At 32.4% G+C, this 17,228-nt stretch overlaps 1 protein-coding gene across 2 annotated transcripts; it reads left to right on the forward strand.

Annotated features, from left to right (window-relative positions):
* Window positions 1-60: 60 nt before the first annotated feature.
* On the forward strand, window positions 61-16,786 carry LOC134259473 (exocyst complex component 1-like). 2 transcript variants are annotated; one of them, XM_062742050.1, is made up of 20 exons: window positions 61-207; window positions 406-602; window positions 1,098-1,223; window positions 1,553-1,654; window positions 2,142-2,274; window positions 2,371-2,480; window positions 2,710-2,859; window positions 3,063-3,165; window positions 6,168-6,319; window positions 6,452-6,565; window positions 6,937-6,992; window positions 7,218-7,283; window positions 9,471-9,575; window positions 10,534-10,660; window positions 11,656-11,739; window positions 14,124-14,277; window positions 14,408-14,428; window positions 14,803-14,927; window positions 15,084-15,206; window positions 15,489-16,786. In XM_062742050.1, exons 1-20 carry the CDS (start codon window positions 129-131, stop codon window positions 15,711-15,713), a joined length of 2,352 nt encoding a protein of 783 aa, XP_062598034.1. In that variant the 5' UTR covers window positions 61-128; the 3' UTR covers window positions 15,714-16,786. The 2 variants fall into 2 exon arrangements, with proteins under 2 accessions (XP_062598034.1, XP_062598035.1); XM_062742051.1 differs by lacking the exon at window positions 7,218-7,283 and having other exon boundaries at window positions 64-207; window positions 15,489-16,785.
* Window positions 16,787-17,228: the final 442 nt, after the last annotated feature.

Below are 17,228 nucleotides of genomic sequence, written 5' to 3' on the forward strand. Positions count from 1 at the left end.
TTATATAAGAAGCATCACACTTACTTGTGAAAAAGCAGGGTATAAAGTTGAAAAATAAAAATAGAAGATTATCTGTATTATCTATAATTTGCTAAAATACATTCACATGAAATGTCACGAAGCTTTTCATGAATTTTTTTCAGCTAAGTCAAAGGTACCTGATTCAGAAGCCTGATTTCCTAAATGTACCGCGACATTTACTGGAAGGTGAGTTATTATGATAAGTTATACATGTATTCACAATTCACGAAAAAAAACCCAGCAATTTCAGGACTTGTGAAAAAGTATTTTTAATTACAAATCTCAAAACTGCTGTTTTTTTGACAAGAACTGAAAATGTTTCCTCATCAAATCCTTGTTAAACAGTCATGTGTTTGTATTCTAAACTCCCCTCCCACTCTGTAGAGGTGAGCAGGCCCACAGGGTCTGTACAGACCACACAACAGGAAGATGACATTGTTACCATGGAGGACGATTACCAGGCCTTGACCCCTAAAGAGGAGTCTGACCTTGATCAGCTGATGTCAGAGTGTAAGATCGCCATCAGCAATGCCGAACTCTTCGCAGAACAGCTCTCCAAGCAGCTATCAGTTCTGGATGGGGTGTGTTTGTGTTTGTTTGTTAATTTCCTAATTACTTGCACATGAAATAACCCCCTCCACAAAATTTACATATACTCAACCCTATCATCACAACATAATACTTTTCCGGTACATGCAGTGTACAAATTTGGAGATGTAAATTGAATAACAAATTAGTAAGATCTGTTGTTACATTGGGGATCATTTTTGTAATCACAGTAATCAAATCATAGTTAATAAATCTATCTACGTCTGTGGAATATGATTCCAAAAAACTTTATCTCAAGTTTTTTACTTGATGATTACTTGATATGAAACTGGCGTGCTCCATTAGTTTGAGCAGGATATATTCAAGGCTCTACTTAACTATCAGACATCAATATGATCTTCCCCTCAATGGAATTTGCACCAAACCATATTGTCATTTTTCTTTGCATGCAGGTTATACATTTAATATGATATTTTTAAAAGGAATATGGAGTATAGTGTACATACAGTGTATTTTATACATTTTAGGCCAACATTCACTCTATAATGGGATCTGAAGACCAAGTACTAAACCTAATGAGACTTTTAGATGATGGCATCACTTCTGCAGAAAAGATTGAAGACAAACTGGAATTCTATGACAGTATTTTACAGGTAGGTGGAACAAATATCCCTAGATTATATTATTTTCTGTATAAAAGTGAAGTTGTCTATATAGGTATTTTTAAGTAGATAGGTAAGAAGTAGTTACTGTTCCCAGTTACGTGTTTCATGCTTATAGAGATGAGGAAGAATTCATAAGACATGATATACTGGTATGGTTTTAAATATTGTATTTTGTTACTTTTAAAAAGGTAAAATATTATGTAAAATTATTATATCTTGTATTCACCATGAAAAAAGTGTACAAGAATCTACAAAACAACCACTTTTTTCACATGATTTCCATGAAATTTTTATTAGTAAACCATTACTATTTATAGAATGTGAAAGATCAGATGGAAGTGATGAAAGAGAAGGATGCTCTGATTAGAACCAGAAACAAAAACCACCAGCAGTTACTGGAGGAATTAGACAGTTTAGTGGTGAGTTAATTAAGAATTAGACAGTTTAGTGGTGAGTAAATGAAGAATTAGACAGTTTAGTGGTGAGTAAATGAAGAATTAGACAGTTTAGTGGTGAGTAAATGAAGAATTAGACAGTTTAGTGGTGAGTAAATGAAGAATTAGACAGTATAGTGGTGAATAAATGAAGAATTAGACAGTTTAGTGGTGAATAAATGAAGAATTAGACAGCTTAGTGGTGAGTAAATGAAGAATTAGACAGTTTAGTTTAATTAGGCAGTTAATAAAGCTTGAATTAGACACTTGTCAGAGATAAGGTAAGAATTTGACAGTTAGCTTTGGGTAAAGCAAGATCTGAACAGTTGAATTAATGATAGAAATAGTGCAAGAATTGTATATCGTCAGTGTGGTAGTGGGTAAAACAAAAGTTCAAAGCATAATACAAGAGTTAAGACCCATCAGAAGTTGTTTTAACTAAAATTATATAAATTTATATCTTTGTTGACAGAAACAGCTGGATTTAGACACAAAGTACTTAAAAGCTCTTCAGGATGGGGACCTGAATACACCTGGCGGTATTTACGAGTGTACGACGGCCGCTCACGCCTTACAGAAATGTCTCAATGTCGACATCCATCCAGGTCTCTACCTTCTGTCTATTTCTAGTTGACTGAAATTTTAGTGTCAACTTTGTTTATTTACTTACAGATTTATTTATATTGTTGTTTTTTTTTTAGCATTGAATCAAATGTCTGCACTTGAAGAACAGCAAAGAAAATTTTCAAGATTTTCTGATAAATTTGGCAAGAGATTAGCTCATCATCTCAACAATTTGTTCATTCATCAGGTATTTTTGTCCAACAATCCATTTAAAAACCAAATAGGAGAATTTATTAGTTGATATTGAATGTAAAATATTTTTATCACGGAGGTAAAATATTTGTAAAGATAATGCATGGGATATAATACAATTCATAACATGATTAAAAAAGATTAATTGCAAAGAAATGAGATACTGTTGTTCTATAAGCTACAGATCATACAGTTTTACATTACAAAAAAAAAAAATTTCCTAGGGGAATGAACACGGAGAGACTCTGAGTCGCCAGGCCCCAGACTTTAAGCTTCCTCAGCATAACTCGGCCCACCGGGACCTCACGCCCTACGCTGACCTCATGATGTGGCTAAAAAACTCCGATTTTGACAGCTTTACCCAGCTCTCCAAGGTATACATACTGTCTATGGTAGATTCAAAAGCTGTGTGTTCATTATATTATATCTTAACAGTACCTTGCTCTAAGAAACAGCATCAGTTTCTAATACTATTTAACGTACAGATGATACTAATGTACTCTGAACTTTGAATCTTTTCAGCACATATCATTAATGAACTTGTCCATTAAAATTCTGTGTTTAAATGTTATGACAGGTTTACACTCAGAGTCTAAGTAAGCTGTATAATAAAGAGATTCAAGACTTTCTGGAAATGGCCAAGCAGAAATTAGGAAGCAAACCAGATAAAAACAGATTAGGTATAATACAACTGACTGACTCGATCAACACATTTAATATTAGATAAACATAAGTTCATGTTTTTCCTATCTTATCAAATACATAATCTACTGATATTTGATTTGGTAAAGAGTTAACTAAGTTTATATGATAGAATAAGCTTGTTCATATTAATACAGTGATCCCTACAAAAACTTAAGAGGCAGTCCACTGAAAATCAGGCAATGGGTGGCACATCGCATGTCATGGATTTTTATTATTTTTTGCATGTAGACTTATTAAAGCAAGTGTTTACACATGACAACATCAAAAAAATTTTTAGTGCTCCACTAGTCTTATTTTTGGTAAGTGCTCAATTTTAAGTGCAAAAAGGTCAACAGGGGAGTAAAAAAAATTACTACTTTTTTATTTTGTTTTATATGTACCAGATACGCAAAACCTGGATGTGTCTATCAATATCATTTATACCATAGACTCTTATCTTTAATTTTATAAATGAATAAGACTCCAATTTATATTTCTTTAGAAAAAATTATGTGGTCCAAAATTGAGTTTAGCAAGTAACTTTTTGAATTCATTATCCAATTTTCATTACGTTATAAAACCCAATACATTAAAATGACAGATTTTTTTTCCCCTCATGTTATTATGAATACAAAGTACTAACTTTTAAGTCACTCAATAAAATCAGTGGGCACTGGTATGTTGAGAGAAATAAAAGGAGTCAAATTTACGTATGTTTTACAATTTTTCCCAATTAAACCGATCCCGACCGGAATTATATAAAGAAGGAAATTCTATAATTGTAATGTTAAATTTGACTCATTCGTTGTAATATGGCCAAAAAATTACTTGATTTATTTTTTTACATGTCTTATGGGTGGCAGTTGTCTTTAGTTTTATAACTTTACACATTTTGCATAATTTTCAATCAGGATCGGTTTTATTTCAATCGGGATCGGTTTTTACCGTAAAACTAGATATATTCCTAAATTTGTTCTTCATTTAATTTATCAGAAAAATATGCTTGTCTTTTATTTCTGTTCAGTCAGTCAACTGTTTTAAAATTATTTTATCCATAGATTCAAATGTATATACAATGTATTTAAAATAATAATGTCTTTTACGTACATGACGATTACAATCATGTATAACATCTGTTTGATTTCTTGATACTTGGTATTAAAAAAAACAAGTATTTGTACATGCATTATACAACAACTGAGAGCATACAGCCTATCTTTATTAAATATCTTATTTCCAAGTAGTTTTTTTTATTAAAGAGTTAAATTCTATCAGTGGCGAAATTATTCTTGCACGTACCTAAATGCAGAAAATATTTTTATGTGCACAGTCTCGACTTTATCCATGTTTTTTAAACCTGTCATTTATAAAAGCCTTTTTCCCTATATTTTCATCTTCTATAAAATTTAATTTTATATAAATAAGAAAATAAGTTGTTTCATATAGTAACATTATTTAAGAGCCCATAAATCGCAAGGCAAAAAGCCGGGGGGGGGGGGGGGGGGGCAAGGCGGCATCTTTTTCCTTTTTTTAAATGGTTTCATTAATGTGGAAACATTTAAGAATTGGCCAACATGGTCACTTATTTTAACTCCTTATTGAATGTGAGTATGTGATTGTTTCAATCACCAAATTTAATAAAAAAAAAAAAACAACAACAATTCAAAACAAAAAATACCCCAACGAAGTCTTCCGTTTTAGTGCCAAATTGAACTTGGGAGTTCAACAGTAATTTTCCTCAATAAATATTTTTAAATCTTATTTTAAATATCTTTATTTGTTCCGCGGATCGTTTATTTTGGTTTGACTGCATAGATAAATATGATCAAGGTCGTTTTTAATGTCGCAGTTCAATTCGAATTTTTTTTTTATTTTTTTTTTTTTACAAATATCATGAAATAAACATCTCAACTCCGTTGAATTTCATCTTTCCTTGATAATCAGAAGAAAATAAAATCTCTTCACATCCCAAGTTTATAAGAATTAAATGTTCAATACAAACAATTAATTATTTTTACGCATGACCTAGTAAATCAGTTAAAAAATTAGTTCTCGGACATGAATAAAATTACTTACATGTATCAAAACGGACTTCTAGCTGAGACGCCGCCCGTGAATAAAATACATTTTATATAAAAATATATGATTATTTAACATTTAGGCAGACATTTAGGATAATGCACTCTGAAGAGTAATTGAACAGAAAAAGAGAAATTATTTATTTTTAATCTTTTTCTTTGCGCTTTTATGCAAAGAATTTACAAACTTCTGTGGAAAACTTGTAACTATTTCATTGTGACGAAATATTAGTCAGGTATATGACGTCACTGATACATCAATGGAAACGTGAATTTTGCCTGAATAATACTGCCAATTTTAATCTAAATATTATGTTTGGAGGTGAAAATGAATTCTATTTTGAAAATAAAGTAGTAATTTTTGGTTTAATAATTTTTTTTGTGTGTATATATTCTAAATATTTCACTAGGATTCCGATAGTAAGGTGTTTAGCAGATTTACCGATGCCACGGGAGAAAACTCTTACATCGCAAAATTTCATTAAAACGTCTATATATTTTGCCAGAAAACTACTATCAAAAGTGTTTTGCCCACCGATTTTATTTTTGAAACTGAAAGACGAAATATTTCTAGATTTAGTTCAGCATGAATTATAGTCCTTTTAAAATTGTATTGGAAATTACAGTTCTTTGTTTCTGACCTAAATTCAGTGGTTTATATAGGGGAATTCAAGAACACGAAACAAACGGATATTTTACTAAATAAGCAATTTTCAAACAAATCTTCGATTACATTATTCCATTTGGACTACATTGATATTGTTTTCAATAAAATATCAAATATTCGTCACATTCGATGTGCCGCCTATTAATACAATCCTGCCTGGTTTTTCGGCGGACTGCCTCTTAAAGATATAAACCTGTGAAAAAAGCAGTTGAGTGTAAAATACATGTAGTGTCTACATAAATAATTTTTGCAGGTGTTGGTCTGACCAGCCAAGCTAGAGCTCTCTCTGGTTCCTCCTCCAGTCTTAACCGGAAAATGTCTGGTTCAGTACAAAGTCTCAACTCAGACAATACTTCATTCCATGGGTCTAGTCACGACTTAGCAATGAGACATCTATTTGACCAGGTAAAGGCATTATATTAATAAGCTCCTTCATGAAATGCTGTTTTTTGTGCACTTTATTTACTTGATCAATTATCTTTTTTTTTACTTGTCCTCACAAATAATTATATGTATTCTAAATGTTTAATTGTCTAGGTCATTGATAAAATTCTCAGTGAACTGGAGCCAGTTTGTCTGTCTGAGCAGGATTTTTGTGTCAGATTCTTCCATCTTGCCGGGGACACACCTACCGTCAAAGAACCCAAACAGGTATTTAAAAATGAAAACCTTGTTAAGCATGATTTAACAAATGTACATAAATAAAATTTATGACTGCCAAATTTAAACACTTGTGAGAGCTTATTAATCTCTTTAGAATTAGTATCAAGGATATCTAATAATTTTTAAAAAAAGATTTGTTGTCCCTTCAGAGGCTGAACATGTTTAATTTGTCTCTCATTCTAAATTCAGTGGCATGATGCTGTAGTGGGTTACTATTTTTTAGATTTCTTGTTATAAAGAAAATGTAAAGCGAATCAATGAAGTCTACAATTATAATAAAATAAATTATTGGGTTATTTTAAATCAATGTAATTAAATTAGTCATTGTAAAAGAAATAAAACTTTGTTCTTTTTTTCAGGAAGAAGAATCAGAGGATATTTGGAAACCCATTCAGCCCGCAGCAGCACCAGTGGAGTAAGTTAATCATAAAGTAACCAACCAAAGCAAGGAAACAAAAAATTATAAAATAATATTGAATTTTTTATCTATTTCACTAAGTAATTTCTACTCCATGCTATTAAAACAGAGTTACTATGTGTTACTATGTGTACCGTATATCAATTATATACTGATATAAGGTTGATAACATTAAACAGCATTTTGTTTCTGACAAGTTTCTACAGCACATGACTATTTTAGGGAGTTCTATGAGGAAAATTTAGGTGGTGGCCTTAAGATACAGAGGCGCCGCACCAAATCCAAGCTGTAAGTGGGGTCAGTCCCCCCTACCCTGCCTGCCTTTATGCTTGATACCCACCACATGCCACACATGTATTTATTTGCCTTGCCTTATATTGAGTTATTTGATGTTAATGATATTTGATTTTTTGATGTTGCAATGGACTTGGATTTGCAGAAAAGATTTGTCTCAACAACTTGTAGTTAAAGAATACTTATAAAGCTGGAAAGAAAAGCATTCATCAGGTTGAAAGATCAAATACATTAGAGTGAATCAATGTTGAGACAAGGTCATGTGATCATATCTACATATATATGTTGTTGCCATGGAGATTTACGGTAACTGTTGTTGATTGGATGCAGACTTGTTATGTTTTTATATCCTAGTCTGAGGAACTGACAGGGTTTGAAGTTCTGTTTATAATAAGTTTAAGATTTATGCCAAGTACAATCTGATTGCAAAACTTTATGAAAGTATGACTTTCATGAACATGTACATATATAAATATGATTTTGGTTATTTTCATGTTATATGAATGCTCAATGGTAGATAATCTGTTCTTAATTTTGTATAATATTTTAGTACTGGTACATGTAGCTTTTTTTGTTGCCAAGTTGCACCTCTTTTGCCTTGTAAGAGGTAGAGTGTAATTGTTAAGTATGGAGATATGGCAAGTTTCATTAACTCTGATGTTATAGACTAAATATTTTGCTCTTGTTACTGCTCATGCAACTAACTATTTTTAAAATTTACCTCTTTATTAAGATGATAGGGAAAAACTAAGAAAAAAACTTAAACCAACTTTAATCTTGCCCATACATGTAACATTGGAATAGCTGAAAATAAAACATTGGCTTTCTTTTTAAAAGTGTTTTTCTTGTGGCAAGACCTGTCTTTGATTGTCAATATATATACCTCATGACTTTGATGACCTTAAACTTTTACATTCTTAAAAAAAATGACCAAAACTTTATCTCGGCCATAAATTCTAAATGATTCTTGTTAAACTACTTTTTAACAAGTGTATTTTTTGAGACTAAACCTTTTCTTATTGACATTATGACATTAACCCTTTGAGTTTAACATCATTTTAAAAAACTACATTGACCTTTGACTATAATTTCTAAATTAATACTCACATTTCACATCTGTATTCCTTGTAATAAGACCATTGACTTTCTTTGGAAAAAAAATTATCTTGGCCATCATTTTTAAACAGTTGATGCTAGAACTCTCATATTTCAGTAGTTTATTCTATATAACAAGATTGTTCTTTAGATTCCTTTGACCTTTTGAACTTAATCTTATAGTTTGAACTACTTTTTAAAATCTTGCACCCTGGTCAGAATCTGCCATATGAAGGCATCATTGTTCACACTCTCTTGTTAAAGATATATATGGACACATTTCTATTTATAGATCCACAATCCTCCCCCTCCATTTTCCCACAGTTAAGTCACTCTCGGGCATCCAAAATATCCCCCCAACCCTAAATCAGGCAAAAGTAGTGCTAGCTAGGTACAAAACAAACAGGATTGCATGTTGTACACCAAAGATTTTACACTTAATAAAATCTATAAACCTGCCATGAATTTTCCCCACACCTAAAAACAAAGATTTTTTTATATAGTTAAATGTTCATTCTGTTTGAAATTACCATGATCATACTGTCTAACTTTCAGAATCAGGTAGAATTTTGCACATAAGTATGGAAAATTCTTCTTTATCTAAAAAATTACACTACTTGTAATTGTAAGATAATACATTAACAATTGTTTATAGTACAACAAATCAGTTTTATTGAATTACACAGTAAAAAATAATGTAGGAAAATACAGAAACAATTCCTTATTGGATATGACCTTGAATGGAGTGATTGTCAACAATAAATCATTAATAGATTATTGGTAAACAAGAAATGAATGCAGAAACAAATGCATTTGGGTCATTCAAATACATGTATTACTACCGTACAGAAAAAAATACAAATGTAATAGCATATGTGATATTGTTTGTGAACATTGCATGAAAGCGGATTGCACTAAGACAACACAATTAATTATTTGCTTTCTTTGTGATTAAAATTAGTTTTAAGCATAAAAACCTTAAAAATGCAAATATATTTAAGTGTGTAAAATCAGAATTCTAGATGGCGTATGTATATAAATAATACTTATGGAACTAATTGTTTGTAATATGTACCTGATTGACAGGAGACACATGAATGAGGAAGTCAGGAGGATGATGGGAGAATTGTTTCCAAATCTGGAGTCAGAGCTAGAAGCATTTGTATCTTATGCTGATAGATTGGATGGGTTGTAAGTACAGAAAATCTATAATATTTTTGGGGAGAAAATGCTAAATGTGAATATTTTCACATATAATATGATGTGCAATGTGAGCATGTGCCTGATTACTTCAATGCATTTAAAGCCACAATATATGACATTTTGTCACAATGTTAACCAGGCCCCATAAATATTATCACATTTTTTAAGGGATGTATATACATTTATTATATGATTGAATAATTTCCATCTCTCTGATTGGCTGAGATCCAACTATGTTAGAAAAATACTACGTTGTATTGACCTGCACGTGACGTTCCAGGTCAATACAAGGATTTATTTCCTTTACGTTGATCTAAAAATAGATCGAGATATTCCAAATTGATAAAAATTGATTTGGAAAGCCATTTAAACAAGTATAATTTTTTTTTTTCATTTGATGAAAACATAAGCGAATATACCGGTATATTTTCGGAGGAGGGTGGTAAGAGGGGATACAGGGACACTCCTCCAACACTTTCACTGAACAACAATTTTTACTTTATGGCAGTCAGTTTTCCCTGATGATGCTCCTTCCTTTAAAAATCTATCCTAGAAAAAAGACTGACATAATTTTTTTTTTCATGGCAACTAAAATTGATTAAAAAAAACTTTAAAAAAAAAATAAAATAAAAACGACCTGTGAGGTTGATTAACATTTTAATTCTGCTTCTCTCTTAATTGTATTTGGATATGACTTAATTAAATGCAAACAAGTAATGGGTTTTATCATTTTACTAGTGAATCATATAATAAAACAATTATTGCTGTTTTTTTCGGTCAATACAATGATTTAGCCATCTTCGAAGTACAATATTCACCTCGCCCTCCGGGCTCGGTGAATATTGTACTCCTCAGATGGCTAATTCATTGTATTGACCTCAAAACACAGCAATAATTGTATAGTATTACAGTACTGTAAAGTCACTTATTTTATTTCTAAATCCAGTAACTCTATGTATATGTTGGTGAGGATGAGTCAACACGTAAATAATGCCCAGGATGCTGGCTCCTTCCTCAGTGTAATGTACGCCAGCTGCCTTGTCAAGATCAAAAGGAACTTTGACAAGTTCATTGTAAGTACCCAATAAATAAAATATACCTAGGGCCATATAAAATTGAAATCCTGGTTCTCAGGCCCGCGCGCATCCGTTTTGAGGTAGCCGCATTGCCGATTTTATTGTATTTTTAATAAAATAAAAAGTTGGTATTGCGGAGACCAATCCGGGAAAAAAAAATTCCGACCTCATTTGTTTCGTAGTTTAGTATTCAAATATCACTTCCGGTAGCCATTTATAATGAGATTTTGGCTACTTCGTTTGAAAATACATTCGAGGACATTACCTACGATGTTTACACGCTGTTAAGCAATGGATAAAGCAGAAATTTTGACCAGAAATGGAAAGTATATCGGTGATTAAAAAAATTATCTTTATGTTAAAGAAAATTCGGAATTTAAAATTAAAAAAAATACCTCCCTCATCTACTTTATTGCCAATAAAATGAAAAATAAAATGCCGCCCTCCCGCATCTGTTTTGGAGAAAATTGGCCTGAGAACCAGTGAATTAAATTTAGATAGCCTAGATAATGAGTTAAAAACTTTATAATGATAAGTGAACGAACTTTCAAATGCACATTTTTAAAAAAAAAATTTCTATGGTGATGCATTGTCGCAAACCACGGCCAAAATGTACGCTCCTCTCCCATCTGGCCGTGGTTGAACGAGAAGAGAATTCTTCGTAGCTTTTAAAATATTGACCAATGCGAGTAAAGCATAGTCGGATGATGAACTTTATCGCGACCTTTCAATATGCAATCGCAGTATAGGAAATATTTCTTGTATACTGTTGACGTCAGTTGTTGATTTCGATTGCGATGGAAACAAAACTTGCCACTGACTGAATGTGACGTCACAATAGAGAGGCGTAAATATTCAAGATTACGACACTTTTTGTGATCAAGCAGCCACGGGTAGGAGAGAGCTATATATGCGGACTCCGGACCGTGGCTTGAGACGATGATGGTGATGGGATGTTGTTGAGAATTAATGCAGTTAAATTGTAATTTCAGTCAAACCAGATAAAGACTATCCAAGACTTTAAAGTTTCCAAAAAGAGCCGGTGTGGAATTATTGCATTTGTCCATAACTTTGAGGTAGAGTCAGTGCTTTAGAAATTAAATTCTTATGTTGTTTTGCTTCTTTTGAATGGCAGAGGGCATATTAAAAAGAAAAGTAATGATAAGGAAAAAAATTGTGTCAAAAATTCATTTCACTTAAGGTATGTCACTCGTCAGCTTTTTAGAAAAAATGACGCAGAACCTCTTACTTCAAAAATATTTATTAAAATTCAATTTTAATAAAATATTTAAATTCAAAAATGTAAATGTTTTAACATTCATCGAAAAAACTGCTCAAAAATCTACAAAGAAGCAATATTTATGAGGGACTATTTCTTGTGGTGGAAAGATATTTAACAGAATTTTCTGCAAATCTGCACATTTATCAAATTTAATGTCTTGAAACTTTAGCTTCACATACTTTTACTCGGAGAATACTTTCCGTAATAATATTGCTAAGAATGTTTAATATAGGTCTTAATTTATATTTTTAGGTCAAGTTTTTCACCTTCCTTCAACAAACTTTGCCAAAAAATGATGATATATTAACGAAGTCAAGATAAATTTACACCATTTTTTGCCTGAAAATCACATATTTTGACCAATATTTCAAAATTAACATCACTGACCCCAACTTTTTCTTTCATTATTTTGAACTACTCGATACTTGTGACTGATCAGCACTTAAGTCGTAAAAAGCTTGATATAAGAACATATTTTATTGCCTATTTAGTTTTTTAATACCCCAAATATGTTACTTTTTAGTGCAAAAAGGTCACACAATAAATTACGCGCATTAATTAATTTGCAAGATTTGTTCAATGATAAATATTATTCAAACTATTTTACGTAAAATAAGATTAAATTTATTGCCATTGTAACATCTGATAAAATATAATAAGGGATAAAGTAATAAACCAAAAAGTTAAAATTTAAGTGCAAGAAGGTCAACTTAATTGTACCATAGATCAGTAAAATGAACACTGACCCCCTGTTTTCTTTGCGATTTTGGGTCACACTATATGAGTACTTATCCAAAATATACTTCTCAAAAAATCCTTGATTTAACAAATTTCACGAGTGACATACCTTAAGTTATGTCTGCTATAATTTTTAGCTCACCTCAACGAAGTTGGGGGAGCTTATGTAATACCCTCGGCGTCCCCGTCGGCGTCGGTGTCGGCGTCCCAGGTTAAGTTTTTTGGAGCAGTTTTCTTTTAAAGTACTTCTGTGTCCTATATTGATTAGACATGCATGGAATATGCTTCTAGTGTGTTTCATTGTACCAGTCAAAGTTTCAGATGCTGCAATTTCAGCAAAGGAATGACCAGGTTAAGGTTTTTGGAGCAGGTTAACATTTTTGGTGCAGTTTTTGGTGTTGCTGTCATTTCCAAGGAACTATAAGCCCTATGTTAACCAAACTTACATGGATGATACATCTAAGGATGTACACTACCGGGTTTGATTCGGATGCTGAATCTGACCTACATTTTCCGGTTGAGTGAACAGGTGAAGGTTTTTGGTGCAGGTCTCATTTACAAGTACCCGGTAACTATAAGTCCTATGTTGACCAAACTTTCATGGATGATACATCTAAGGATGCACACTACCGGGCTTGCTTCGGAAACTGAATCTGACCTACATTTTCCGGTTGAGTGAACAGGTTAAAGTGTTTGGTGCAAGTCTCCTTTCCAAGTAACTATGAGAACTATAATGACCAAACTTGCATGGATGATACATCTAAGGATGCACAATACCGGGCTTGCTTCGGATGCTGAATCTGACCCACATTTTCCGGTTGAGTGAACAGGTTAAAGTTTTAGGTGCAGTTTTCATTTCCAAGATACTTTGAGCCCTATTATGACCAAACTTGCATGGATGGTACATCTAAGGATGCATGCTACCAGGCTTGCTTCGGATGCTGAATCTGACCTACATTTTCCGATAGAGTGAACAGGTTAAAGTTTTTGGTGCAGGTTTCATTTCCAAGTAACTATGAGCCCTATAATGAGCAAACTTGCATGGACAATACATCTTAGGATGCAAACTAATGGACTTGCTTTGGATGCTAAATTAGACATACATTTTTCAGATAATGGACCAGGTAAAAGTTATGGGTGCAGGTCTATTACCAAAAAACTATAAGGCTTATATATAACATTGTGTAAACCAAACTTGCACAAATGATGCATCAAGGGATGAAAACTCTCAAATTTGCTTCAGATGCTGCATGAAAAAGAACTAGTTTGAAGTTTTTATACAGCTCTATTCCAAAGTATCATGTCAAAATTGCATAAATATTTTCATTTTGGGATGTACACTTTTTTTTGTTGAATTGTGTGACTTTGCCTTACTTAAAGACAACATTCGTTGAGGTGAGCTCTGTAATCTCTGATTACCTATGTTTTTTCTGTTGACAGGAATTTGCCAATCAAGCTGAGAATATTTTTAAGGGTTCTGACAGACATACCCATCTAGACAAGTCTTATAAAACATTAGTAGCTGTCATCTATGAACAAATAGCCAGAGTGGCCAATGAGAGCCAGAAAACTCCGAAGGAAGTGGTCATGATGGGTAGGAAGGAATTCTGTATAAAATTAGGAATTCATGTATTTTGAAGCAAAATGTTTTTTTTGTTATATGTGGAAGATTATTGTTAGTGTAAATATTACTTCTTTATGTTCATTTTCTCTTTGTTTTTCAGAGAATTTCCATCATATGTATTGTGAGTAAAATATTTATTCTGTTTTTTTTCTCAATTATTTTAAACAGTTAAATTCAGAGAAGAATTATTTTTAAATATATGTGATTAATTATAAACAATTAAAATTGTAGCAAATTGTTGTTGTAAATTTAATGTTGTAAAATATGACTGTACTTTGGGCTGGTGGCCTGTAATACTCAATTCAATAAATAAACAAAGAAAATAAGCATTTCTAATGTGAACTTCCCAACTTAATGTGTTGCCTTCATTGTAATGGCTCCAGTTAAATAATGTGAGTCTTGGATCCAACAAAGACATTTTTATATCCTCAAACTCAGTTAATAAATATATAGACTATGGTACATGTAGTCATTTACTTCCTTACTTATTTGTAGCTACTCTGTCCAGTCTTAAAATCCCTTGCCTGGAGTCGGATAGAAAAGAAGCTAAACAGATCTATCAAGACAACCTAAACAGTTACACCTTAAATCTGTTGGGTAGACCTCTAGAAAAACTACATGTAAGCTATAATCCACAAACAGAATTCTTCTTTCAAACACATGATGATTTCTTAATCATGCATCATGCAGCATGTTTTATTTATGGCATGTACATGTAACGGTATTTGTTTGGTCTGTGATTAAATTGAGAAATACCTGCATGTACCTGTTTACAGGTGTTTTTTGAGGGCGTACAGAACCGAGTGGCTACAGGTGTAAAGCCTGAGGAGGTGGGATTTCAGTTGGCCTTCAGTAAACAGGAACTCAGAAAGGTGATCAAGGAGTACCCAGTCAAAGAGGTCAGTGAACGCCCTGTATTGACAATATAGGGGCTAACTTATGTGACAAAAATTAATGCAAGTTTCTCATTTGACTCGTCATAGCTCCTTGAGCAAACATTGTGATAAGAGAGATAACTCTGATTTGGATTCATAACTATTCCTATTAAAAATATTATCACCAAGGCGAAATTTCATATTTGTGAGCAGGGGGATAATGAACGTTAAACACCTTTTACTAAAGAGAACAACAGTTTGATGGCTGAAATATATGGAAACCTTACTGTTGAAATTTTTCTTCAGGTGAAGAAAGGTTTGGATGGAATCTATAAGAAAACACACAAGGACCTGTGTGAAGAAGAAAACTTGCTACAGGTGGTGTGGTTCTCCATGCAGGATGAATTCATCAAACAAATCAAACATTATGAAGATCTGATTAATCAGTGTTACCCAGACTCTGGAATCACTCTGGAATTCAAGGTGGATGATGTGCTGTCTTTCTTCTCAGAGATTGCCCAGAGTCGTTGATTGGTTAGTAGTGGATTCTCAAGCATGATCAACAAATGTGACCACATAGTCATTATAAAAAGTGCTCTGTTTGTATGTGTTTTATGAGTAGGAAATGCATACTCAATAATTGTGCAATTTTTATTCTCCAAAATTCAAGATGTTCTAAAAATAATTTCCTTGACTGTATTCATGTTTGAAGTTTTTTAAAAAGTAAAAGTTGAATTTCTTTCTGAAAATATTTTAAATGTTAAACTTGCTTAGTCATCTGTGAAATGCTACCTTTGTGAATACATGTAACTGTGCAGTCATGTTACCTCACAAATCAGCTCTAGATATTGGGATATACATGTATTGATAATCTCCTTACAGAGTAATGTTATAAAATATTTCATAGTTGACTTTTGAGTTTGTTGCCCTAGCTTGGGTAAAACCCTTGAAACTCTGTCAGAAAGAATTTCATTCCCTTTATGAATGGAGTTTGAAAGAGGGGGGGGGGGTGGTAATTCTGTCTGTGAGTGGACATAATTTTTTTTCTGGATATGTTTGAAGTTATGATGTTTTTCCAGACTTTGTAAAAATAGAACATGCCATTTGACACATGCACCTGGTATTTTAATATTATTGTGTTGAACTGGGCACAGAGTTTGTATTTGATCAAAGGTTACATCTATTAATTTTGAGGTCAAAAGTTCATGGCCAGGAACCCAGTTTTATGGTCATAAGATCAAAAGGTCTCAGGATTTGAAGTGCAAATGTCATGATTATTCAATGGAGTAACATAAGATCAAAAATGTTTGAGGGGTGATTATGCTAATAGAATAAATCATGACCCCAAACAAGGTTTTTAAAAACACAAGGTTAAGGTCAGAGGATTCAAAAAAGTCAAATTTTGAAGGCCTCAGAAATGTTCTATTTTAAGTTATTTTAAAGTATATACTCTTTCTTTAGTTACCCCTTAAGTCTGTTTCATGAACAGTTCTAGTTTTTTTTAAGTTAATAAAGCCTTGATTTAATCATGCTAAAGTTAATATAATAAGCATTTTACATTTTATTATGTAAACTTGTGCATGGACATTTACTCTTGTAAGTGCAATATTTAGTTTATACTGAAGTTTATTGGTAAATGTATGCTTGATTGATTAAATGTTTTAAAATCACTCGTTGTTTTCACTTGTATTAATGCCCCTGTAAGCAGAGATTCAGGAAGTTTTTGGTCTGTCTGTAAGTTTGTCCACAAAAACATAATCCATGGTCATTGTGCTGGCCAGGACTTTCATATTTCACCTTTGAATAAGGTAAAAAAAATGCTGACCCCTAGATAACATTAAAAACAAGATGCGTTTGTGAAACACTGATGCCCCCATATGGCAGCTTATGGCGAGGGTTGAATTCTCTCAAATGCATGTCAAACTCCAAAGGTCAAGATCAAAAGGTCAGAAGTGTTGGTACCCATAGGAAATTCTTGTTACAAGGAATAGTGGAATACACCTGTGAAATATGAAAGCCTTACTTCTAACTGCTCAAAATTATGAC

Source organism: Saccostrea cucullata, unplaced genomic scaffold, assembly GCF_032062105.1.
Source record: "Saccostrea cucullata isolate Sc308-1 unplaced genomic scaffold, CSIRO_AGI_Scuc_v1 ctg12796, whole genome shotgun sequence".
NCBI classification, from domain to species: domain Eukaryota; kingdom Metazoa; phylum Mollusca; class Bivalvia; order Ostreida; family Ostreidae; genus Saccostrea; species Saccostrea cuccullata.

Bases quoted from the DNA above. Each gene is read 5' to 3' on its own strand.
- LOC134259473 (XM_062742050.1), top strand. From the start codon at position 129: ATGAATTTTTTTCAGCTAAGTCAAAGGTACCTGATTCAGAAGCCTGAT. The intron at 2,275-2,370 runs GTCTCTACCTTC...TTTTTTTTTTAG, and splicing joins CAATGTCGACATCCATCCAG to CATTGAATCAAATGTCTGCA. The intron at 15,207-15,488 runs GTCAGTGAACGC...ATTTTTCTTCAG, and splicing joins AGGAGTACCCAGTCAAAGAG to GTGAAGAAAGGTTTGGATGG.